Raw genomic sequence first — 25,198 nt, 5'->3', positions numbered from 1 at the left:
AGAAATGCTGATTCCTAAGGCCAGAGGGGGTAATATTTTTAATACTTCTCGGGCAATTTGAGTACACTCTCATAGCTGAGAATCACAGAGCTAGGCAAGCAAAGACCACTGAGCTTCCAAGTAGAAGGTGACAGTGCTGTGTACTATTAGATGAATTTAAATGGAGAAAGCCTGGAAGGGTGTGGAGACTTTTATGATACCTGCAAAAGCATCAGCTTCTTCTATCTTTGTTTCACTAAGCAAATGTATTTAGAAAATCTAAATCTATATTAAAATGGGAGTTCCAGCTACCTGTTAGGCACCTGTTAGTGTTGATAATAACCCTATTAAATAAGTAGCCAACCCAATCTACAGGCATAAATCCTAAGGATTACAATAGCTAAGGAACTTGTCCAAGAGTACAGGGAGTGGAAGAAGGAGGAATCTGAGCCAGTTTCTCCCTCCAAAGTCATGCCCTTCTGTTATTTCATGGGATAAGTCACCCCCACAATTTAGTCTTTTTTTTTTTCCAGTACTGGGAATCAAACTCATGACCTTGCGCTTGCCAGGCAGGCACTGTGCCCCTGAGCTAAATACCCAGCCCTCACCCCCACAATTTAAAAACTCAGTGTGTAAAGCTATGCACCATGCCAGAACAGGGCACTTTTAATAAAAGATCAAAGGGCACCAAACAGGAAAGAGATATGGGCTCCTTTTTTCCTGGTTACGGGCCATGCAAACAGGAACTGAGAAACTATCCCACTAACCATGTGTTAGTCAAGCAACAGTTACCAAGATCTAGTTCAAGCTCGCCACTGAAGTAGCTTCATTTTCTCCAGGTGGCTTTAGATGTCTTTTAAAAGGCTTTGTTTTCTTATTTATTTTAACTTTATTTGCTCAGATGTGACCAATAAGTCAACATTTTAATTTTAGTGAAGTAGTTTTAGTTTGCATCAAGTTTCCCCCTGAATTCCTTTATGATCAGTAAGCAGCCTGGTTCATGGGTAGCATAAAACAGTTTCAGTGTTGATCCTCTGCAAAACATTTCTATTGCACAAATATATTAGTGGGACAGGTGCTACCTAGCACAGCACCAAAGACATACATCTGAGGTATTAAGAGGCAACCTGATCTCATTACAGAGGCAGTTTTGATGAGCCTACCTCCAAATTCTGTGTTGCTTGTGTGACAGAAGCATTCGATTACCTGCATCGACTAGGTATTATCTACAGAGACCTGAAGCCGGAAAACTTAATTCTAGATGCTGAGGGTTACCTCAAACTGGTAAGACAAGTTCACTCACTTTCAGTATCATGAGGTATTCCCACAAAAAATTTGTGTAACAGTTGCAATTTCTTCTTAATTTTGGTACAGTTCTCTTTTCACTCTAGGAGGAGTGCGATTCCTTTGAAATTGTCACAGTTAACATTGGGAACAATATTCTGCGGGTATTCATTTTGGCAGAGGAATTTAATGATTCCACCAGAGTTGTGACTCCTACTAAAGATTCACATAACAAAATGTCTCTAAAATTGGATTTTTAAAGTAGTTTTGTTTAATTTAACTAGGTTTTAATTGATTGCTACCATGTGTCAGACTGGCTATAAGGAATAAAGAAAGGATATAGTATGACTCCCGCCCCAAGACATCTGCTGTCCATATAAGGGGAAAAGATAAACTAAATATAAACCATGGAGTTGTTTTGAAATTTTTTCAGGTGATTCTAAGGGGCAACCAGGATTGACTACAGACTTTATGAGGACAAAGATTTTTCTTGTTTTCTGCCTTTGTAATCCATGAATGCCTCATAGGAGCTCCTTTGCATGTCATGCTAAAGAAAAAAATGCTACCATCACATGAACTGAGAAACTAAAATAGACTGGATGGTCATAACTGAGGAGAAACCATCGCACTATAGAGTGCTTCAGGAGGGAATCCGATAGGATTGGGGAGCCAAGGCCAAGTCTTCTTGGGTCAGTTTTCATAGTTCTCCAGGGACATTCAACCACCTCTGAGCTTAATGTACACAGTATTACAAGTTTCCTACCTCAGAACTTTTATACAAGGAAATATTACAATTGTTTCATAAGCAGCTACTGTGGGTAAAATTACTATGCTAAACCTTTTTCAGTGAATCTGCTTAACAGTCTACAACATAGATTTTAGCATCCACGTGCTGTCCTTGCAAAATGTAGCTGTAGGAATTACATTTTCTTCTGTGTGAATTCTGAGAGACCTCTCCCCACAGTGGAGTAAAATAAAAGCCCTTTCATGTGAAATCTGGCTAAATTCCAAGAAACATTTTGATCCATTCAAGCTTCATTTTATCTATGAAAGACAGCTTTGAAAACTGGTGAGGTACTAACACAAGGCCACAATCATTCCTGATTCACAGTACATTCATTTGCTCTGCCTCCTACAGCTCTTTAGGGAAGCCCTTTGGCATATTCTAGAAGTAAAACCATCATGGGGGATGAAGGCCATCTATTGGCCTCTTCATCTTTTCCTTCTCATAGCTATTTTCTTGAAAAATTCAGGTAGTATAGCTGGTATTAATGGGCACAGAGATCAGTGACTCTCCTCTTAGCCATTGTTGTCCGTTCTGTTAATTTGCTTGTCAAAGATCTAACTGAAGAGTAAGAACTAAAGCTTATAGAGATTAAAAGTGAATGTTTAAGATTTTCATTTCTAACTATATATTAATTTAGGCATCTTAAAAGCCTCTTACTACCAGAAGTCTGAAAATTCCAGATGAGACAAGAGAAGCAGTGTTATAAATGCACTGCTAAGTTCCTAAGAGAGCATGGGAGTCCCTCTGGGGCTGAGAACTGAGCCTCGGCAGGAGCGGGTGTTGGAGATCAGGCCCTGCAGCTGCCCTCTTACGTACACCAGCAACCCCACGTAGTGCAGAGGTTTGCTTTCCATGGTTCTGTCCTCTGGGAACAGGGGACCAATCTTCGGACCTGAGTGTGGGAAAGCTAATGCAGAGAACATTGTATACAGCCAGGAATCACAGAGATTAAACTCTCAGAGAAAAAGGAAACAAGAAACAAATATCAAATTTATAAAGACAGAGTACATACAAAGAAATATGCCTTTCTCGTTATTGGTTCTTGGGAGGGGAGCAAAAAAAAAAAAAGTCACCTCTAAGAACTCTTGGCCACAGGCTGGTCTTAATGAAGACTGGGGACCTCATCTTCAAGCATGGGAAAATGCAAGCAAGAATTTAGATGAAAATGGATCCATGTTGGTAACATGTCTAAGTTCCCATGAACCAGTGTGTATTGCCTCTGGAAGAATGCACTCGATTCAAAACACAAAGAACTTTTGGAGATAAAGTTCCTGGGGACATAAGCTCACATCTAAAAACAACAGCAACAAAATAAGTGTATGAGGGAGGAAGCCACCATGAACATTATTCACCAGAAACAAAAATAAATGAATAAATAAATAAACAAGTAAATGGAAAGCAGACACTTCAAGTGCCTCAAATTGGAGTAATCAGATATAGAATGTACATAAATGTGTCAAACACATTTTAAAATAAGAAAGGGATGAAAATGAATAAAGAAGAGTGGCTTTCAAAAAGATCTAACAGGTTTTGGGGAAAAAATTAACAATCTATTAACAAATAGATAATATAATAATTAAAATTAAATATTCCGGGGGAGATTTTGTTAATAGTGTAGTAGTTTGCATTGGACCGTCCTCTTGAGATGGATGAAAATACTTGTGTAAACATGTGCAAAGGCACTGGACAGCAGCAACAGGTAGATGTTCAAGCCTTGAGAAGTGGACGCGAGGCTAGGTGAGTCCACATTTGAATAGCTGCTCTCCAGTTGCTCACTGGGGCACTTCTCAGTGCATGAGGAACAGGATGAATCTTTCTAGATAATGTCACACCTGCTGGTGAGACGCCACTGGACCGCGAACAGGGCGAGACTATCTCATTGTAAGTTTTATTTAACATTGTGTCAGAGGTCCCAGCAAAAGAAATTAAAGAAAAGGAAACAAAAGGACAAATATTAAAAAGGAAGAAGTGACCTTCGTTACGTGCAGACAACATACATTTTTCTGCAGAAATGTCTAAAAAAAATCTGCCAAAGAAGTACTAAAATGAATAAGTAAGTTAAGCATGATTATAGGTACACAATCAACAGACAAATGAAATTTCTGTCCATATGTATGACTAGCAACAAAAATTTATAAATGAAGTAAAATGACATTTATAGTCTCATGAAACATTGTAAAATATACTGTTAAGATAATATAATAATTGTAGACAAATTATAAAATTAAGGTATGCAAATATATAATATACTTAGATTGAAAACCACAAAAATATCACTGATAAAAAGCATAATTAAATGGCAGCATATGCTATGTTGATAGACTATATAGCTCACAGTCCAGTGGCATCTCACCAGCAGGTGTGACATTATCTAGGTGATAAGGTGTCTAATTTTTACAAATTGATCTATACAGACTCACGATCATTGTAGTCAAAATCTCAGTAGACAGTCATTAGAAGTGGAAAAGTTGTTTTTTCTAAAATTTCCTTGGTAATGCAGAACGCTTAGAAGAGTCAATAACTACTTTGTAAAGAACAAAACTGAGCCATTTATATTATCCGATGTCAAAACAAATAGGGCTGTGGTAATCAGAGCAATGTAATAACGGTATATAGATAGATACATAATTTAGTCTAGTAGAATAAAGTCCAGCAATAGACATGTACATTGAGAAAATGAACAATCTTGCCATAAACTGAGAGAAAATATTTGTAATTTACATTTACTTGACAAAGGATTTGTATCCAGAACACAGACAGCTCCTACAACTCCATAACAAAAACAAATAATTGTTTTTGCTACTGGGAATCAAACTTGGGTCTTTTGCTTGCCAGGTAGGCACTTGTGCCACTGAGCTACATCCCTGGAAGAAACAGACATTTTTCAAAAAGTTATGAGAGAAATATAGGAATGGTCATTTACCTGTATCACTAGTCATCAAGGAAATGCAAATTAAAACCACAAAGAAGTGCAATTTCACACTCATGAGAATTACTATAGTTACAAAGATTGGGAAGAGCAGGTGTTGGTAAGGTTGTTACCCCACATTTGTGGTGAGAAAAGCAATTGTAAACTAATTTGAAGAACAGTTAGTTTTCATGGAGTCAAGCATATACTATGTGAAGAAATTCTACTTCTTGGTAATTATCCAGGAAAACTGAAATCACAGTTGCAACAATATCAAGCATGAGTGTGCGTAACAACTTTACTCCCAGCAGTCCCTGAACGAGAAAGAGTGCACATATCCATCACCAGCTGCATCCATTCATTTACACCACAACATCCAGCAATAGCAGGTGGCTCAGGGATAGAGGAGTGAGAGGCTGCAGGCAGGAACAGGAGTGAATTTTAAAATCTATACTGAACCAAAGAAGCCACACATAAAGGAGCACTTTCTGCAAGATTACACTGCTCAAAATTCTGGATTCAGTTATAGAAATCAATGGAAAGGTTGTCCCTGGGAGAAGCATTTGGTGGGAAAGAAGCATAAGATAATGGGAATGCCTCTATCTTGACTATAAGGTAGTTGTGATTATGAGTATAACGTGCATCAAAAACCACTGAATTGTACACCAAAGATCTGTGCATTTTAGAACCTGTAAATTACATGTCAATTTGGAAAGTACAATAGGAAGGTTAAATATGGTTAAAACAAGTAGATAAATCAAGGGATTAGAGGAAAATTTTAGTGACTAATACAAAACATTAATCACCACAAACATACATAGCCATGTTTATGGTAGCATAGAGATATAAAATGCAAAATAAGAAAGAGAAATGAAGATACTTGGAAAATAGAGTGGAAAGTTCATAAAAGACTTCAATTGGAGTTTCAGACGAAATAATGTAAAGCATGAGTAGAGAGCAATACTTTGAGAAATAATGACTAAACGGATGTGGTGGTGTGTGCTTGTAATCCCAGCCCTCTAGAGGCTGAGGCAGGAGGATTGCAAATTGAAGCCCAGCCTGACAGTTTAACGACTTAAGAGACTGTCTGTAATACACACACACATACACACACACACACACCCCAAAATAATGACTGAACAGGTTTCACAAATGATGGAAACACCAATCACCTTGTAAAAGAACCCAGATAAATCTCAAATTATATTTGTTTGAGTTCCTGTTTTTGCATAAGCCTCTCCAAAATTTAATGACTTTAAATAAGGCTGATTTTTTAATGAGAAAATTAAACAAAGTTTCATAACAAACCAGAGAATAACAATGCTTAATATACAATGTATCATGATCTTAAAAGAATGACCACAGTATTGCTCAGAGCACAAGTCAGAGCTGAAGAGAAGAGTCTCTCTTAGAAGAAACAAACAAAAGGACAAAACTTTCCTTTCCATGAACGAAAGGAGTTCAGTATAAATAAAACAAATTAACATTTACCTTAAAATAGTTTTGAAACAACATAATAGTTAATTTGAGGAGTTATTTGGTCTTCTCCCTACTTCCTATTTATTTACTATTTTGTAATATACATTATATATTATATATATATATAAAGAGAGAGAGAGAGAGAGAGGGATTTCATATAAGAGAAACTATGCAGTATTTAAGCTTGTGTGTCTGACTTATTTCACCTAACATTATGTTCCCAAATTGTAGTTAAAGCCACCATATTGCAGGGATGCATATTTAAACCCATGTTTATCACAGCACAATTTACACATAATAGCTAGATCTTGGAAACAGTGTAGATGATCATCAACAGATGAAGAAATGGCGGTATTTATACACAATGGTGTACTGCTCTGCCGTAAAGAAAGATAAACTTGAAGCCTTCATGGGCTAAAGGAATAATCTTTCAGTATCTTACAGTTTCTGTGAGTGAGGAATTAAAAATGGTTCAGTGAGGTAGCGCTGCTCAAGGACGGTCAGGAAGGTGTTGGTGAGCCGCTGTAACTGGGAGACTGGCAGATGCAGGAGACCTGCAGGGCCAGGTTGAACCTAACTCACTTGTGGGGTAGGCAAGTTGGGGCTGGCTGCTGGCTGCTGGCTGGAGGCTTCAGTTCTTTTCCACACGGCCTCTTCACAGGACTCCTTGAAGATCTTCATGACAAGGCAGCTGGCTTCTGTCAGAGTGAGTCATGTAAGAATTGGAGGGAAAACTGTTGGCTCCTAAGTCCTGCTGTCTGAGTCAGAGACCAGCACTTCCATTATCCTTGTCAGACTGGGAAGTGCTGATTTATGCCGGGAGGGAGTACCTCTGAGCCCAGGGGAAGTGGATCACTGAGGCTTCTGCATGTTGTCTACCGCAGCAGGAAAAGTGCAGAATAAAAACAATAGGAAAGCCTTGAATGTTATCAAAGAGGAAGGACAGTTTATGTAAACTGAAAGGAGTAAAGTAACACAAACTAGGTCTTCAGTTGCCAACCCAAGCAACAATGGAAGCCTGATAAAGTAGAATATTATCTTACAAATCCAAGAGGAAATAACTGAAAATTTTAATTAAAATCCCAAAACAGTGAAATGAAGACATTTTTAAACAAAGATGAAAGCTGTTTACTCCTATATGGAAAAGATATATTTATAGAAGAGAAATATTGCCTCATGAAGAACCTAGGAAGCCACAGAGAGGGGTGGCCATAGAGAAGTGGTAAATGTGTTGAATCATTTTAAAATTATGGTATAAAGCAATAATCATCATTGCACCTTATAGTATGAAAAGAAAAATATGCAAAATAACCAAACACCTGCAGCATGTAAATTGAGTGTAGGAGGAATTGAAATCAAAATAGAAGGACAAAATGTCATTTTTTTATGGAAGGCAGCAAAAAAGAAACAGGAAATACTGAAAACAACCCAAGAGAAAGCATATATTAAGAAAACTGAAATAAATCTATCATGTAAATGGACTTAACTGTCCATATAAAAATGACTGCCAGATTTATAAAATGAGTATCAGCTGTATGATATTTGTAAGAGATAGACCTAAAATATAAAGGTGTAAAAAAGTTGAAATTAAGGATAAAATAAGATATGTCTGGTATATATTAAACTATTTAAAATGCAGATTTCCCATACTAATATAAAGGAAGGAGTATGCCTAGAGATAAAGGGCATTACCATATTATGATTAAAGGCACATTTCACCAAGATGATAAAGAATTCTCAATCTTTATTTGCTTAACAAAATGCTTCAAAAATAAACCACAGAATTTGGCAGAAAATGGAGATATGAATAAGTACACATATTAAATAAAACTCTATCAGAAATTGATGGAACATTTAGACCAAAAATCCACTGAAGCTTTAGAAGATGTGTTCAATGTAATTAGTGAGCTTGTTCAAATACACTTGTACAATATTGTTCACAAGAGCTAGAGAATACACATGAACTAAATTTGATCATGTACTGAGACCACTAAATAAGTGTCTTCATTGAACAAAAATAGGAGCTGGGCTGTGGGCTGAAAACAAAGCACAGTTTCCTTGGCTGAGGGGCCCTGGAGGCTGCAGTAGGTGGGCAGGTGGCGGAGGTGTGATGTGACGGCACAGGAGGCTTCGCCTCTTGCTGATGGACATGGGGGTATGACTGTCTCTATGAGGAAAGATTCCTTGTACGATTGCCTTGCTGTCACTCTATGAATTCTGATAAGGAGCATTTTTATCTTCCATTCATTCTCTTCAGTGACTGTGAGGGCTTAGATCATAAGAAAGTCAAGAGAATTTTTTTCCCATCAGAGAAAAAGACAGAGAAAGTCAGGGAAGGGTGCAAATAAGGGGAAAGTCCAAATGTATCAAGTATGTCTTTAGAGACTTGTAAATGGATACCCATTCCTCAGAATCATGGAAAATCACTTTGCATTGAGAGATGAAGACCTCAGTCTCCTCCTCCTCCCTTGCCATGATGGAGGGTGGCAGCCTGATTGGTTCCTTTGGGCCCACCTGGGCCCAAGATTCCTTCATTGGGAAACATCCTGGGTGTGAAATAAAGATTAAAGAGCCAGACAGCCATGGATACGCTCACATTATCAACTTTCACCCTCCTATCCCTTCTTAAATCTTTCTGCACTTTCTAGGCCAGAGGGATGAAGGAAACAGTGGCTCAGACATTTTTCCTAGTTATAATGAATGAATAAAAAACAGTATGAAGATATTTCACACGGTATTTAAGAAGTATGTAAAGAGTAAAAAGATAAACTCACTCTGTTTTTCACCAAGGCAGAGTTTATGTAATGGCTAGCTATCTTGGGGTCACTCAGAAAACCCTAGTTATAAGGTGCTGCATCTCAGCCAACCTTCATCAATAAATGTTCTGTGTGGGTGTAGTTAGTTAATATCAACAGTACACTCAGCCAAAATCCAGAGTCTGCCTAAATGCTTTTGTACCAAATATAGCAACAAAGTAGCTTAATTGTACTTATTTTGATTATATATTATATGTATAATATGTAATATGTAATTATATATAATGTAAGATAATAATATATTGTATAATATATCACATATATCCATACTAGGCATTGCTATTGTTGACTTTTATGTTTTATCTGCTTCTTTCTGCTGATACTCTAATGCTAGTGTGGTTACTGCTAGACCTAACATATTGCTTAGCTTTTAATGATGGATGAAAAGTTAACTAGGCAGCTGTCCTTCACTCTCAAATGGGTACTTGTAGGGTTTATTCACTGATTGCAATGTTTTTAAAGTAGAAATCAGTAGCAATAAGAACAACAGGAGGCAACCACTAACAGAAACCATAACACTCTGCTGGAATATTGTAGATTCTGCAAAATGCCTCAAACATCAGTCAAGAACAATTTTAATGAGTTTCAAAACAGAGTTGTGCATTAGAGAATGGACTGTGTATCAACTACATGCAACTAAAGCCACAGCAAGGGTAGTGTTTATAGCCATGGAAGTTTCAACTAGAAAGTAAGAAAGGTTAAACATTCATACACCAGCAAAATGTGGTGGCACACACTTGTAATCCCAGTACTCTGGGAGGATGAAGCAGGAAGATCGCAACTTTGAGTTCAGCCTGCGGAGTGTAGCAATACACTATCTCACAATAAAAATAGAAAAGGGGCTGAAGATGTTCCTCACAGTGAAGGCCTTCAGTTTAAAAAAATAGAAAAACATCCGGCTTAAACATCCGGCTTAAAACGCTACAAAACGAAGAATAAAACCAAAGAATGGAAAACAAGAAAATAAAAAACATGAATTACTAAAAGATAAAATAAAAAGACTAGGCACAGCCAAAGCTAGTTTTTTGAAACTATTGATAAAAGTAACCTATCAATGCAAATACTGTTCAGGTGAGAGAGGATTACGAATAAGTACTGTTAAAAATGAACATAATTACAGTTGAAGCATGCAGTAAAAAATACTTGGGCAACCTTACAGTACATACAAAATCTTAGGTGAGGTACAGATACCTAGTCAAATGAATCAAAGAAAGTTTGTACCAGTGAGAAATTAATAACTTCAAGAATCTTTAACGTTCATCTTATGCAAATTCTTTCTGAAAACCGTAGAGGAAACTCTCATTATACGAGACTAATTAGTGTGAACTTAATTCTTCAAAGAAGTCTCCTAAGAAAGGCATACTGATATCTGGTATGCTCATGAATCTATTCTGCATGAACCATAAGCAGAATATTAGCAAACAGATGACCACAATGAAGACAGATTCATAGTAATTCATCATGACCAGGTTGAATATATCTCGGGAGTGTAAACAGAGCTTAACATTGAGAATTCTAAACAAGAAGCTTTTGGTCCTGCTTCCACCTGTAAGGGGGATAGAAGTTGCCACTCCGTCCTAACCACAACTATAAAGCGGAACATAGTGAAAAATAGCCAAAAGAACAATTTTTCTTAGATTTGTAAGGGAAAGGTGAGATCACAGGGCAAACTGATCCCTCATCCAAGATTGGAAAAAATCCTAAAACACATGGAGATTAAGCAACACTTATGAATTACACATCACTCTATGAAGAAATACCAACAGAAATTTAAAAATATTTTCAATTAAATGAAAGTGGAAACTCAGATTCCAAGAATTTGTGGAGATGCCACCAAAACGGTGCTTATAGAGAAATCTACAGCATTAACTGCATATATTAGAAAAGGAGAGAGAGCTAAATTCAATATAGCTTTGAACGCATATAGTATTAGAAAGGAATATTAACCCTAAAATCAGTCATCTATACTTCTACCTATGGAAATGAGAAAAAAAGAGCAAATTTAGTTCAAAGTAAGCAGATGAGAATAAGAATTAATTCAGAAAAAAATGAACTTGGAAACAGGGTACCAATAGAGAAAATGAAATCAAATTTGATAACCTGGATGAAATGGAGTAATTTCTGGAAAGACACAATTTGCTGAATGTTGCACAAAAGGAAATAAAACAACTTAGATCTATCTATTTATCTATCTATCTATCTATCTATCTAGCATCTATTTATCTATTGTGTTTTGTTCAGTCCTAAGAATTGACTGCACCGAGCTACATCTGCAGCCTTTTTTTTTTTTTTAAATCTTATTTTGAGATGGGATCTTGCTAAATTGTTCAGTAGCCCAGACTGGCCTCAAACTTGCGATCCTGGCTGATCCTCCCAAGTTCTGGGATTACAGGTGTGTCACACCGCATCAGATCCTGAATCAGTAACTATTACACTTCCCAACAAGAAAGCAAAGAGACTCAGATGGGTTCACAGAAGAATTTCATCCAACATTTAAGAACAAGTTCACACTAAGTTTGCACAATGTCTTTCATAAGATGAGACAGAGGGAATATTGCTTACTCCTTCCATAAGGCCAAGCTAACCTTAATATCAAAGGTAGACAAAGACATTACAGGAAAAGGAAATTACACAGCAAGATTTCTTATAAACATAGATGAAAAGGCCATGAGAAACTATTAGCACACTGAATCCAATAATATATAAAAATAATTATACAACACAATCAAATAGGATTTATCCCAGGCCTGCCAGGTCAACAGTCTAAAAAACCTGTACAATCACACTAATAAATGTAGAAAATGCATTTGACAAAATCCAATATCCATCCATGATTTAAAAAAAGAACCCTTAGTACATTAAGAAAAGAAGGGAACTCCCTCATCTGGGTAAAAATGCCTACCAAAACCCGGAAATGAACATGTTATTTAATGGTGAGAAATGAAGCTTTACCCTTATGACCACAAACAAGGGAAGGATGTCCTTTCTCACTATCCCTGTTGAAAATCATACTAGAAGTCCCAGTTCAACAAGAGGAGAAAACACAAAGTTATACAGATTGGGAAGAGGAAACATAAAATTTTCTTTCTTCACAGATAACGTCATTGTTTATGTAGAAAATCTGAAAAATGGGCATAAAAATCTGGAAATAGTAAACAATTTCATTAGGGTTTGAGAATATAAGAGTCATATACAAAAGCCAGTTGATTTCTTATATTTTAGCAATGAATTGGAATTTGAAATTAAAAATACTATACTATTTACAGTGGCATCCCTCACAATGAAATGCTTGGGTTTAAATGTACCAAAAATATGTGCACAATCTACATGAGGAAAACTACAAAAAATCCAATGAAATACATCAAAGATACTAAATACACTGAGAGATATTTCATCTTCATGAATAAGAATACTCAGTATCCTTAAGATGTCAGTTCTTGGCTTGTCTGTAGATTCAGTCAAAACCTCAGCAAGTTATTTGGTAGGTAGAGATAAACTAGTTCTAAATTTTACATGGGGAGGCAAAGACAGGAAAACTTTTTTCAAACTTTGGAAAATGTTGGAGAAATGACCATGCCTAATATTAGCACATCTGATAAAGATATTATAGTGAGAACAGTGTAAAGCAATAGACAAATGGATCCATGAGAAAATGGATAGTCCAGAAGCAGATTCACATAAGTGGGATCAACTGATCTTCGATAAAGGAACTAAGGTAATACATAAAGCAGAATGGTACTATATGAACTCCATGTCTACATGCAAAATAGAAAAAAAAAAAGAATATAGATACAGACCTCACACCCTTCACAAAAATTAATTCAAAATGGATCTCAAGTATTGATGTAAGATTCAAGTGAAACTTCTAGAAATTAGCATGAAACTCCTAGAAAATAACAGAAGATTACCTACATGACCTTGAGTATGACAGTGACTTTTTAGAACATATCAAAGGCTGTGATCTAAAAGAATAATTGATAAGCTAGACTTCACTGAAATTAAAAACTTCCTCTGTGAAAGAAAATGTCCAGAGAGGAAGGCAGTGGAAGCCTAGGAGAAAATACTGTTTAAAGAAACATCTGATAAACAATTGTTATCAAAATGTATAAGCAACACTTAATACTAAATAACATGAAAATGAGCAGCTTGATTAAACAATGCGTGAAGATATGAGTGGACATCTCACCACAGAAGGTAAGCAAATGGCATATAAGCACATGAAAAGATGTACAAAATTATAAATCTGTAGATGTTTAAAAATTAAACAGCAAAATACCACCATATACCTTTTAAAGTGGCTCGGACACAGAACACTAGCAACAGTAAATGCTGGTTTGGGTGTGAGGCAACAAGCACTCACTCATCTCTGGTGAGAATGCAAATGGTGCAACCACTTTAGAGGATGGTTTGCAGTCCCTAGCCAGATTAAACATACACTTTCCATATGGTCCAGTGGTCAGATGCCTTGCATTCACCCAAAGGAGTTCAAAACCCGTGTCCATGTAGAAACACACAGATGTTGACAGTGCTTTTCATTGGTAATCGCCAAATCTTTGCAGCAATCAATATGCCTTTTAGTCAGTGAACAAATTAAGTGTGGTTAGTCCAAACAGTGGAATGCTACTCAGCGCTAAAAAGAAATGAATTTCCAATCCAAGAGAAAACAAGGAGGATCCAAAAATGCATATTCCTAAGTGAAATGAAGCCAATCTGGAAAGGCTGTGTACTGTCTTATTTGAACTTCATCACATTTTGTGAAAGGCAGATGTATTGGTGACAGTGAAAAGTCCCGTGGTTGCTCAGGTTTGGGGCATAGGAGAGGGATGAGCGCAGAAGATTTGTAGGGCAGGTGACATTGTACATTTGTTGAAACCTAAAGAATATACAACATCAAGAATGATGTTGTACATAATGGACTTTGTATGACTATGGCGTGTCAACATGGGTTTGTCAGTTGTCACACATGTACCACTGGCTGGGGGCTCTGGCAGTGGGAGAGTTTACGTGTGTGGGAGTCAGAGAATCTCTGTGATTTCCTTCTCTATTTCACTGACTGCTCTAAAAAAGAGTCTTATAATGAAGCAATCTATTAAATCACTACCTTAATGGATTAAAAGGGAAAATTTATATATAAACACCTCAATAGATGCAGAGAAAATTTTAATGCATAGCTACAGTTAGCAACATAGAAAGAGAAATACATTTTATTAATCCAGTGAAAGATACCTAATAAAATTTAGAACAAACCCTGCACATAATGCTGAAACTTTAGAAATAATCTCTTAAAAGTTAGTGCAAATACATTTATATGCAGTATTTACTGAAAGTTCTATCCAATGAATAAGATAAAAATAATCTTAAAGCAGGTTGAAAAGTAAACAATAAAAATGATATGATGGTATGATCAAAATTCAAAATGTAACAACAGATATTAGGCTTAAGGTTTTTAACATGGTTGCAGGAATAAAGTTATTGATTAAAAAAGGTGTAGCTTAAAATACCAGAAATGGAGTTGATCAGGAGAAATGCAAATGTCATTTGTAGAAAGTCTGAAAATAAAATATAGCCAGGATTCAGTCTAACAAAAATATGTAGGATTTTTACTGAGGGACTCATAAAAATTTATGGAAAGATCTTTAAAGACTTAAAGTACTAGGTGATGTGGTTCATTCTCGTTTCCTCTGGGCTCAGAGCTAAACAACCTATCCCAGCCCTCTTCCCTGGTAGTTGTGACAGTCTGGCATAGTTCTAGCCAGTGAAATCTTAGCAAGCTGGTGTGCACTACTAACAACTTGACCTATAAAATGTTTGTGTAGTGGATCTCTAGACTCTCTTTTCTGGCTTGCTGCCAACAAGCAGTCAATTTGGACCTAGCAGGTGTTATGGTTTGTGTCTAGATGTGCCCCCACAGCCTCATGCAGTCATGGGTGGGGCTTCTCAGTGGTTTTTTGGACCCGGAGTGTTTGATGCTGGGATTGGGTGTGTGATGCTGGGACTAAGGGTGTGTGGTTACTAAAGTAGTCCACTGATTGGTTTGGTGTACTTCTGGGTGTGGAGGATAGGAAGACCAATACTGGGTGTGAGTGCTAACTGCCTGAAGGGTGTGTAGCTGGAGAGTATGGGAGACAGAAGGAGAGCAGCTGTGACCACTGGCTGCTTGCTGCTTTTGCCTGTTGTGGACTGTTTTTCCCTCGGCCATGCCACCCGCCTTGGAGCCAGCCGATTGTGGACTTTGAGCTGAGGTGGACCTTTCTTCTTTTAATTTTGGGTGTTGGGTATTTTGTCTCAGCAATGAGAGAAGTAAATAAGACAGCAGCGCACGGAGATGGAAGGAGTCTTCATCTTCATCCCTGGACCACTGTTAGAGGAGATCCACTTGCTGCTCAGGAAAACCATTATGTGTGGGAGAAGTAAATTGATGTAGATGTTAAACTTTTATATTTTCTTTGATATGTTTATTGCAGTATCTGGCATTGTGTATGCTGACTCAAAAATACACTATGTTTAAACAAAGGAAGACTCAATCTCCTAAAGGTATTAATACTCTGCAAGTTGATCTACAGATTTACTGTACTTCCAGGAGAAATTCAACTGGAGCTTTTCATGAATCTTGGCAAGCTGATAGTGAAATTTATGTAGAATAACAAGGGTCCAAAAATAGCTGAGATATTTCTGAAGATATTTCTCCTTATTAAGGAGAACATGGTGGAAGGAAGTTTCTGTCTCAGATGTGACAGCTGATTACAGTGTTATAGCTCAAACTAACTACTAATGGAGGAAATAAAAGTTAAAATCACAGTGATTTCATATTTACAGATGGCTAAAAGTAAAAAAGTTTATATTACCAAATAATTGTCAGGATGTACGACAAGTACAGCTCTTGTACACTGTTGGTGAAAGGGAAGGGACTATGGAACAATCCCTTTGGAAAATAAGTTGGCAATATATAGTAAAGTTGAGCATGCCACATCTTTGAGTCAGTGTTTGATATCTTAGGTCCATTAGATAACATGGAAAATGATGTGAATGGAAGCATTTTGTAATGGCGCAAATGGAAAACAACATACATGTCTAACTGGAGCAGAATGGCTAAAAAAATCATGGTGTGTTAATTAAATGGTGTGATATAACAGTGAAAATAAATGGATTTTGGTGTGGATTAAATTCACTTGAATGAAAAAGGCAATTTCTCAAACTATACCATGATGTCTACCAAAAGTTTTAAAAATAAAAACTATATTATAGTCAGGAATATTAAATATGTGGTAAAATTAGAAATGAGTGCAAGGAAATGATAAATACAAATGTCGGGGTGGTGGTGACCTCTTTGTATTGGGCAAGAAGACCGCCTGAGAGGAGTAGAGAGCTTTTGTCTAAGCTCTAGGTTGGTTTTCTTATGGTTATTTAACTGGTGGGACTCCAGGAAAGTTTTTATTTTCATGCCTTATAATTTGTACATTTGTCTCCTTTTATATGTAACAAGTGTTCCCAGCTTAAAAAATAAAAATAATAATCTGTTTCAAATATATTCTGTGGGAAAGCCATTATCAGCTGTATTTATAATGTCACGGCTAAACTTACATGCTGAACACATGCTGCTGTTTCTCCCTTAAGTATCTATTAGCTCCTCATCACCTTTCCTGTAGCAAGATGGGGCCTTTGAAGCCCTGATGCAAGTCTTCATGACTTCCTTGGATCTCACTATATTTTACTGAAACTGATATTAATAGCTATCTCTTCACTTTTTTCACCTAACACAAGTTGAACTCTTGCTGCGTTACAAATACAAAGTGAATAGATAGACTGTCTTCTCTCAAGGACCTGGATTTACTCTCACCTGGCAATATAATCATGAGCTGTAGACAGTGTCACAGAACCTCATAGAAGAGAGGAGTTAGTTCCTAATTTAAGGAAGGTTTCAAAGAAATGGTGGCATCAGGTGGGCATCAAAGGATTGTTCCAGTTAACTCTTGTGCACTCAAATCTTGCCTTCATCTCACCCACCAGAGTCTTTCAGTTGTATCACCATGTCCCCCAAAGAACAGACCATTGTCACGAATGACTCATTGATCCATACCTTAACTCTCTGCTCTTACCTGCACTTCATGGATGCCACACCTCATTGTCTGTTGAAAGGATGAACATGAGTATCAGAGAGACATTAAATCAACTTGGGTTGTTGGCAGACCAAATAAACAGATTCCATTCCACCCTTGTCTAGACTTGGGTAAAGAAAGTGCCCTAAAAATGCCACATAATTTTTTTTGGAATGTTATGGCTTCATGAATCATCTGGCTTAATTAGATTGGTGATTTTGTGTCCATTTTTATGTGACTGGGAGAAACAATATCTGACAAATTTACTGACCCAGAGAAAAACTTCTGGGAAAAAGTGCATGCTTCCTGGACACCAGCTCCAGCAAGCCATAATGCTGATTTTTCTGTTTCTAAATGATGTAATCATGACTGCAGATTTGGAAGTTTAAAATCTTCTCCTTTATTAAAACCTTTGGAGACAATGTTCGTAAGCTTTTAGTTTAATGTAAGTCATATTTAATCATGGGAATTTAATAGAGACAAAGGACAACTTCAGCTTCTCCAGAAGTCTGCTTTTTGGAAGCTTAGTTTCAGTAGTAGAATTGAGAATAAGGGGGTTAGGACTGAGACTTTCTGTTCTTGTTTCCTGAAATAATCACTTTAAGTCATAAATCACTTGCCATCACCTCCCTTTGTTTTAATCCTACAGCGACTTCTTACAAGAAAAATCTGAAGTTTTTTCTATGGCTTTCAAACCACTCCAGAATCTGCCCTTCTCGCTGCCTCTTCCCCTTGCTCACATTCTGGTCCAGCCACATGGCCTTCTTGCCAGGCCTGGAACTCCCCATGTGTGTTCCCATATCAGGGCCTTTGGATGAGCCCAACGTACTGGCAGCGTCACTCTTCCTCAGATACTTACAGAGCCCTCTCTTATTTTACTCAAATTTCCACTCAGTTCTGCTCAAACACCACGTCCACAGAGTACTTTCATCCTCGTAGTTTGAGCATAGTTTCATCAAGCACGATCCTTATTTCTCTGTGTTCCTACATAAGTCTGCTGTTTCTTCATAGCATATTTCATCATCTTACATCATGTCAGCACTATGGTACTACGTCTCTATGCGCACCGTCACTCTCTGATCAGAATGTCAGTTTCCTCTAACCAAATGGATTAGACCAAAATTGATAAATCAAAAGAGATTAAAGAAAATGGTATATTTTTATAAATCTCAAAATTGTAATATAATTATTACCATCTTTTGGGCCAATATACAACTATTGCAAGAGAAAAACCAGCAACTCAAATTAAAATACTATTGCTTTTAGAGCTAGAAAAACTCTCCTGAACAGCTAATGAACTTCTAGTATTCTTAAAAAGAACATTAAATACATTTAAAAAATGAATTGAGAAGCTGTTATAAACCAACAAAATATGATATTTTATACATTTGTGTGTACAATTGCAGTTATAAGTGTTACTTGCTTGTCTCTTAAATTTCAGTCTTTATAAAATTAGCTACCATTTTCATATTGGTTCTCCCTCTGAGGAATAAGTAGATGTGCTAATCTCAGCTGGTTACAGATTTTAATTTTATAATATTCCCAGATGTCTCTTAAAAGTAATCTTTGTGAAACATTTTGTATGGATGAGAGAAAACAGTGAAAGCCTACTTCAAATTCAGTTACTTAGATTCTCACTTTTTAATAAGGAAATTCTTGGGAGTGTGTGATATGTACTAGAAGTATCAGTAAAAGGGCAAATTTCCTAAGAGGTTTATTCAAAGTAAAACTAAAATTTTACATGTTAATATGTGAATAAATAAATAGGGGCTGAACTTTATAGTTTACTGACTTTTTTTAGGCAAGAGCTTATTTTGATCTGTTAACTTAGTTTATTTAATTTTTTGAGCCAAGACTAATGCCATATTACTGAGATTGCCCATGTAAAATGAAAGTATTAAAATGCGAATGTTGAAGCCCAGGGATAATTTGTGTGCCCGTTTACTTGAAGATGGTGGAGGGTGGTTTTATTAAAATAACACCTGTGTCTCTTAGAGATGAAAAGTCCATGCTACATGTCCCTGTGCAAGGAGCCCAAGTGTTTGTTTTTGCAGGGCAGGATTTCAGTGCTTACACTGCCTCAATTCAGTGAGGGGCTTCTGCAGCTCCAGCCTTCTTTGCTGGCTCCTCTGTCCACAGTTCACTGGTTGCAGGCTCAGGGCATTGGAAGGGGCCTCCCAAAAGACAGAGCAAGGGAGGCTGATTCCTTAACCTGGAGCATTCCAAATCCCTAGTTAGGGATGGCCTCAGGGGTCACCACCCAATAACATCCTAGCACTCTGAGCCTCTTGGAGTCAACTCTGTATGTATAAACCGGTCACAAAGCCTGGCCTTGAGTGGATGCTGAATGTATGTTTGCAGAATAAATAAGTCAGTGCAGGCACTGCCTGCCACCCCCCGTGCTCAGGGAGACTGGGGACGTACAAGGCCCAGCCAAAATGGAAATGCCACACTGCTGGCTTTGCTGTGGGTTGCCAAAATGTACAGGAGGCAGATGCTGTGTATATTGGGTTTAAAGACTATCCAGAGTCTTAAGTCTCCTTTCTTCTGGGCAGTGGCCCTTTCTGTTCCTTTCCAAAACTCAGTTTTGCTGTTGCTTTTCTACCAATGGTGGAACTTTGAGTGCACAGGATTCTATCACTTTCCCCCTTCTCTCTGTTTCCCACTGAATCCCACCACTGAACTGAAAAATGTTTGAGTCCTGTTTGCTGGGAGTTTCATAAGCAACTCTAGTTGTCTTCTAGGGGAGATGGGCATCGAGATATGCACACGCACATGTGTGTAACTTCCTCCAGAGCAAATAGATTTACATTTTATCTTGCAAAAGGATATATGGAAGCCCCCCTCTTACCCACCTCCCTTCCCCTTGTCTCTGTCTCTGTCTCTGCCCCCTGCCCACATGAAGGCAAGTGTGGGAGTGTACAAAGATTTCAGAAGTAAGTAGAAGATGAATAGGTTGGAGCATAAATTTTATTGTCTCTCAAATTTTCTTTGACTTGCTTTTCCAGGTTGACTTTGGGTTTGCTAAGAAAATAGGTTCTGGACAGAAAACTTGGACATTCTGTGGGACTCCAGAGTATGTAGCTCCTGAGGTCATTCTCAACAAAGGACATGACTTCAGTGTGGATTTTTGGTCCCTGGGAATTCTAGTGTATGAGCTCCTAACGGGCAAGTAAGTGTATACCTTCAACTTCTGTTTAGATTCCTCTTTAGAGATGTGCAAAAATAACTTGCTAATAATAAAAATATATCATTCAAGACTTTAACATTTTAGTATTATTGCTTGTTAAGTTGGTTGCTTTTCTACTTTACACTTTCAAATCTAGTGGTCTTGCAAGTTTATCACATGGAGAAAAGATTCTGGAAGTTGAACAAAAGGAATATAGGGTTACTATTTTACACAAAATAGCAAGATCCATTATTATAGATATCATATTAAGTATGGGAAGATTTTGATAATCCTGTGTAAAATAAGAGAGGATAAAGTTTGGAATGAATGTTTGGGGCTGTATTATTATTACTTTCTCTCTCTCTCTTTTAATAAATGAACAAAGCTCTTTTCCTAGATCAGTGAAATCATTGATCAATCAAACTAAATTTAGTTCTGTTTCCTCATCTTCCCAACATATCATTAACTAGAAACATGAAGAGAAAATATATTGCTGGATTTAAATTTTAATCCCCTGTTAACCCCTTTCTAGAGGTGCTAATGAACAGAAATAAGACATAAGCAGGGGATTGTAGCAGTTAAACTGAATTGCCATTCCCAAAGACATGAAAAGGCTATATGAATGAGTCCAGGGTCCATAATATTTAACACACACACATACACACACACACAAAATAGAAGCATTACCCACGTTTCTAAAACAGTTCACAAAGCACTTCTATGTGTGTTATCTAAATTAGTTTTCATGAATTTGTGTGGAAGATAAGGCAAGAATTTTTATTAATGTTTTATGATTTAAATTTTTATGGTTATTTTATGGTTTAAATTGCATGAGTTAGAAAGCCAGGTGAGCGGCTACCTGCCTAAGATCAAGAATCTGATATCAGATTTTCTGGCTGGAAATGTGACGCATTTTCCAGCACACATAGTGTGTTTTATGATCATCCTTATAACACTTTATAGCCAAATATTCTCAGCCTTAATGTCAGAGAGCGTTTGCATGTAGAATAATTTACAAAATACTGGAAAGTGTCCATTGATAGGGATGCATGTCTGGACACGTGTTTTAGAAAAAGACAGCTTCACAGACTCTTCTTAAATTTTGTTTTATTGTTGGAGATTGAAACAAGGGCCCCTAGCTTGTTAGACAAATGGTCTAACGCTCAGACCCAGCCCCCCCAAGCCTTGCTGAACTTTTTACACTGCAAATAGCAGTGTTAGAGCCGGTGGTTACATTCTATATGTTTGTTCACATGCAGTGGGCAAACAGAGATGAAAGATCATTTTATATTATTTATAATCATTTTCAAATATCTGTTACTTATGATTCTGAAGGAAAGAAGAGAAAACTTCCAGATAGTTGTTCAAGAGAAAAGTTATTTAAGGTTTTTGGCACAATGAATCTTATTTCAAGAATTTATTTCCTCATTTAGAAATTTCAGTGGCATTTTGAGAAATATAGGATGGATCCTGTAGGTAACGGGGAATATACATCTCCATCTTCAAAATGTGGAATAAATTATTATGAGCAGGAAAATAAAGTGAGGAAATAAGGAAGGAGAAAAATCTAACAACTTGGATTTGCTAAGGTGCCCTTGAGTATCATAAAGAAACTGGGAAATGATTTTTGCAATGTTCTCAGGGTAGGGCAGGAGAAAAGTTCATTTTAAATGCCTTGAACTCTATAAGGTACCAAGCATTGAGGAAACTGAAGGAAGAAGTAAGGAACAGAATAAAATAATATCATTGTATGTATATAACACATATGTATCATAGCAATGTTTTTCATTTCCTACCTTATTTTTTTACAGGTGAGATATAGATTATTGAAAAATTGCTGTATCTCCTTTGTTGCAAGTTTGTCCTTACTGGTAGGCCATCTTAGTATGGTATCAGCAGGTGACAAGCACAAGTGAAATGCAAGAGTGGTTAAAATCATCTTCCAATGTCAAAAATTAAATGACAGAACAGATATGAAAGTTTATAAAAACAAAGTAGGACATGAAATGAAATGTTATCCAACTTCAGCAGTCAGTTCACAATCTCTTTATTCGTCTTAGCAATATGTTCCTTGAAATATTCTCTTACAGTGTCTTCTAGGACCTTCTTCTCTCTTCTTATCCCACACATGTGGCATTTTCTCAGTCTTCATTGCTAGAATATGCTCATCTTCCTGATATTTCCACATTGGATCACTTCAGTCCTAGACCTCTTTTCAATCTACCACTCCTTGGGTTATATCAAGTCCCGTGGCTATAAGTACTATCTGATGTACATAAGTACAATTATACTTCCACCCCTAAATTCTTCCCTAAATGCAGCTGCTGTTTGGCATCTCCATATGGATGTTCAAAACATAATTTTGAATTCCCTTCCCTATAACTTGCTCTGCACTTCTACTGTATTAGTTAGTTTTCTCTTGCTGTGAAGAACTACCTGAGATGAACAACTTCTGGGAAAGAAAGGTTTATTGTGACTAACAATTTCAGAGGTTCAGTCCATGGTCACACAGCCATATTGCTTTGGGCCTGTTGTAGAACAGTATACCTTGGCAATAGCATGCAGTACAGGAGGCCTATTTACTTATGGTGTCTGGAAGGAGGAAGGGAGGAAAGGAGAGGGGAAAAGAGAGAGATCCCCCTACTCAAGAGTTCCTGTGAAACTAAGCCACTTCTAAGGTTCTAGCACCTCCTAATTGTGCCACAGACTGGTGACCAAGCCTTTACCACACAGGCCTGAGGGGCCATTCCATATCCAAAAGCAATCATGTCCACCGCTGTCTTTCTCGTGATGGTAACTCCATTCTATAGTTATCCAGGTCCAAATACTTGAATCCTCTTCTTCTCTCACGTACCATGTTCATCCCCTTAGCACATCCTATTGACTTTACCATTTGTCATAGCTGAGGTTGCTTTTGGGTGATTTGAGCAGAAAACATATATTTCTTGCAGTTTGGGGGGATGGCAGTCCAAGATCAGGGCACCTGGTGAGAACTCTGCTCCAACACACAAACTTCTTGTTTGACCTTCATGTGGTAGAAAGACGGCCAGTCAGCATTCTGACTTCTGCTTACAAGGACACTAATCTCGTGACCTAATGAATTACTTTCCATAGTACCCGCCTCTAAATACCACCACAATGAAATTTGAGTTTCACACTTAAGAATTTGAAGGGACACAGATGATCAGTGTATTTCAAAGTCTGGCTAGAACGAGAATCCAGACACACATCACCGCTTTCCCACCGTCAGCTCTACTCTCCTCCTCCAGGCTCCCAAGCCTTCTGCTGACTCCCCCATCACAGTTTATTCTCTGTCCTTTAAAAAGCTGATTCTGGTTGCTATAAACTAAATTGCTGACTCAGAATACTTCCTGAAGCCGTACCACAGCCCACTGCGTATATGACGTTGGGGTGTTGCTGACACCCTCTCGGCTTACTCACTCCCTGCGCTCCTCTGCCCCCTCGAGCAACCTACGATGCCAGATTGTGCTGCCCAGCCCTGATGCACAGCCTCCAGACTTCCTGTCTCCGAGCCTCTGCCCACAGACAGCTGGTGGCTCATCCGTGTGGTCTCTGAGTTTCTGCACTAGCACCTCTGCTCCACCGTCAGTGCAGGAGAGTGGCTTTTCCTGTTCGACGCATGGAAAGAAGAATCGCTCTCTGTACCTCCTTAGTTTTTTTCTTAGTGACCATGGCCACCTGACAAATCACCTGTGTGTGTGATTAAAGTGATGGGAGATTAATGAAATGACTTCCTGGTACACATCTGAATTCATTGTAAAATAACTAATGAGAAAGAGGAGGAGAAGGAAAAGAAGAATGGAAGGAGATGAGAAAATAGAAAGGGAAAAAAGAGAATTCTGCAAGTGTCTCAGACTCTGGTCTTAGTGTATTTTCTTTGCTCTGTGCTCCAGCCCGCCCTTTTCTGGGATTGACCAAATGATGACCTACAATTTAATTCTCAAAGGAATTGAGAAAATGGATTTTCCCAGAAAGGTAACAAGACGACCTGAGGATTTGATTCGGAGACTTTGCAGGTGAGAATGACAATTAGTGACCCCTTGGTTTGTTTGGACAGAGCATAAAGGCTCCAGATTGTTTCTGAACATTTTAAAATTAAGTATATGTCTAACATATTTTCCTGTGTAGCCAAATTGTATTTAAATAAAGGCATTTTCTGTTTTGTATTATAAGGAGCTTGAGTTTACACAATCACAATGCCTACTTAAACTTTAAAGAGATGTAAATTAGGTCAAGGATATAACTCAGTGGCACAAGCCCATGCTTGGCAAGCACAAAGTCCTGAGTTCGATTCATGATACCAAAGGAAAAAGATAGAGAGATATAAATTTTACAAGTTATTTCAGGAATCATCTTTATTGGTTAGAACCATGGTGGCACACTCCTATAATCCCAGCCCTTGGGAGGCTGAGGCAAGAGCATCACCATGAGTTTGAGGCCAGCCTGGGATACATAGTGAGTTAACGGCCAGCCTGCACTTCATACTGAGACCCTGTTTCCAAAAACAAAACAAAACAAAACAAAACAACAAAAAAATCCCCACAAAACAAACTTAGGTTAAAACTATAATCCCATTAGTTTGAGAGAAAATGGTAAAATATTACTGAATGCCCTCTTTCAATCTTTATTTTTTTAAAAGTATTTTTCAGGTCTTATATT

At 37.5% G+C, this 25,198-nt stretch overlaps 1 protein-coding gene across 4 annotated transcripts in view; it reads left to right on the top strand.

Moving 5' to 3' along the window:
- Positions 1 to 25,198, top strand: part of Prkg2 (protein kinase, cGMP-dependent, type II) — a 100,978-nt gene that overhangs the window by 63,182 nt on the left and 12,598 nt on the right. For all 4 annotated transcript variants that reach the window (XM_005388222.2, XM_005388223.2, XM_005388221.2 and 1 more), the window contains 3 exons: positions 1,122 to 1,263; positions 20,358 to 20,521; positions 24,433 to 24,555. In XM_005388222.2, the coding sequence (XP_005388279.1) occupies positions 1,122 to 1,263; positions 20,358 to 20,521; positions 24,433 to 24,555 (429 nt within the window). The remainder of the gene's footprint in view (positions 1 to 1,121; positions 1,264 to 20,357; positions 20,522 to 24,432; positions 24,556 to 25,198) is intronic.

The sequence above is a fragment of the Chinchilla lanigera genome, unplaced genomic scaffold (genome assembly GCF_000276665.1).
Source record: "Chinchilla lanigera isolate Chin_1 unplaced genomic scaffold, ChiLan1.0 scaffold00032, whole genome shotgun sequence".
Lineage (NCBI taxonomy): Eukaryota > Metazoa > Chordata > Mammalia > Rodentia > Chinchillidae > Chinchilla > Chinchilla lanigera.
This window is presented reverse-complemented; position numbering and strand designations above follow the sequence as displayed.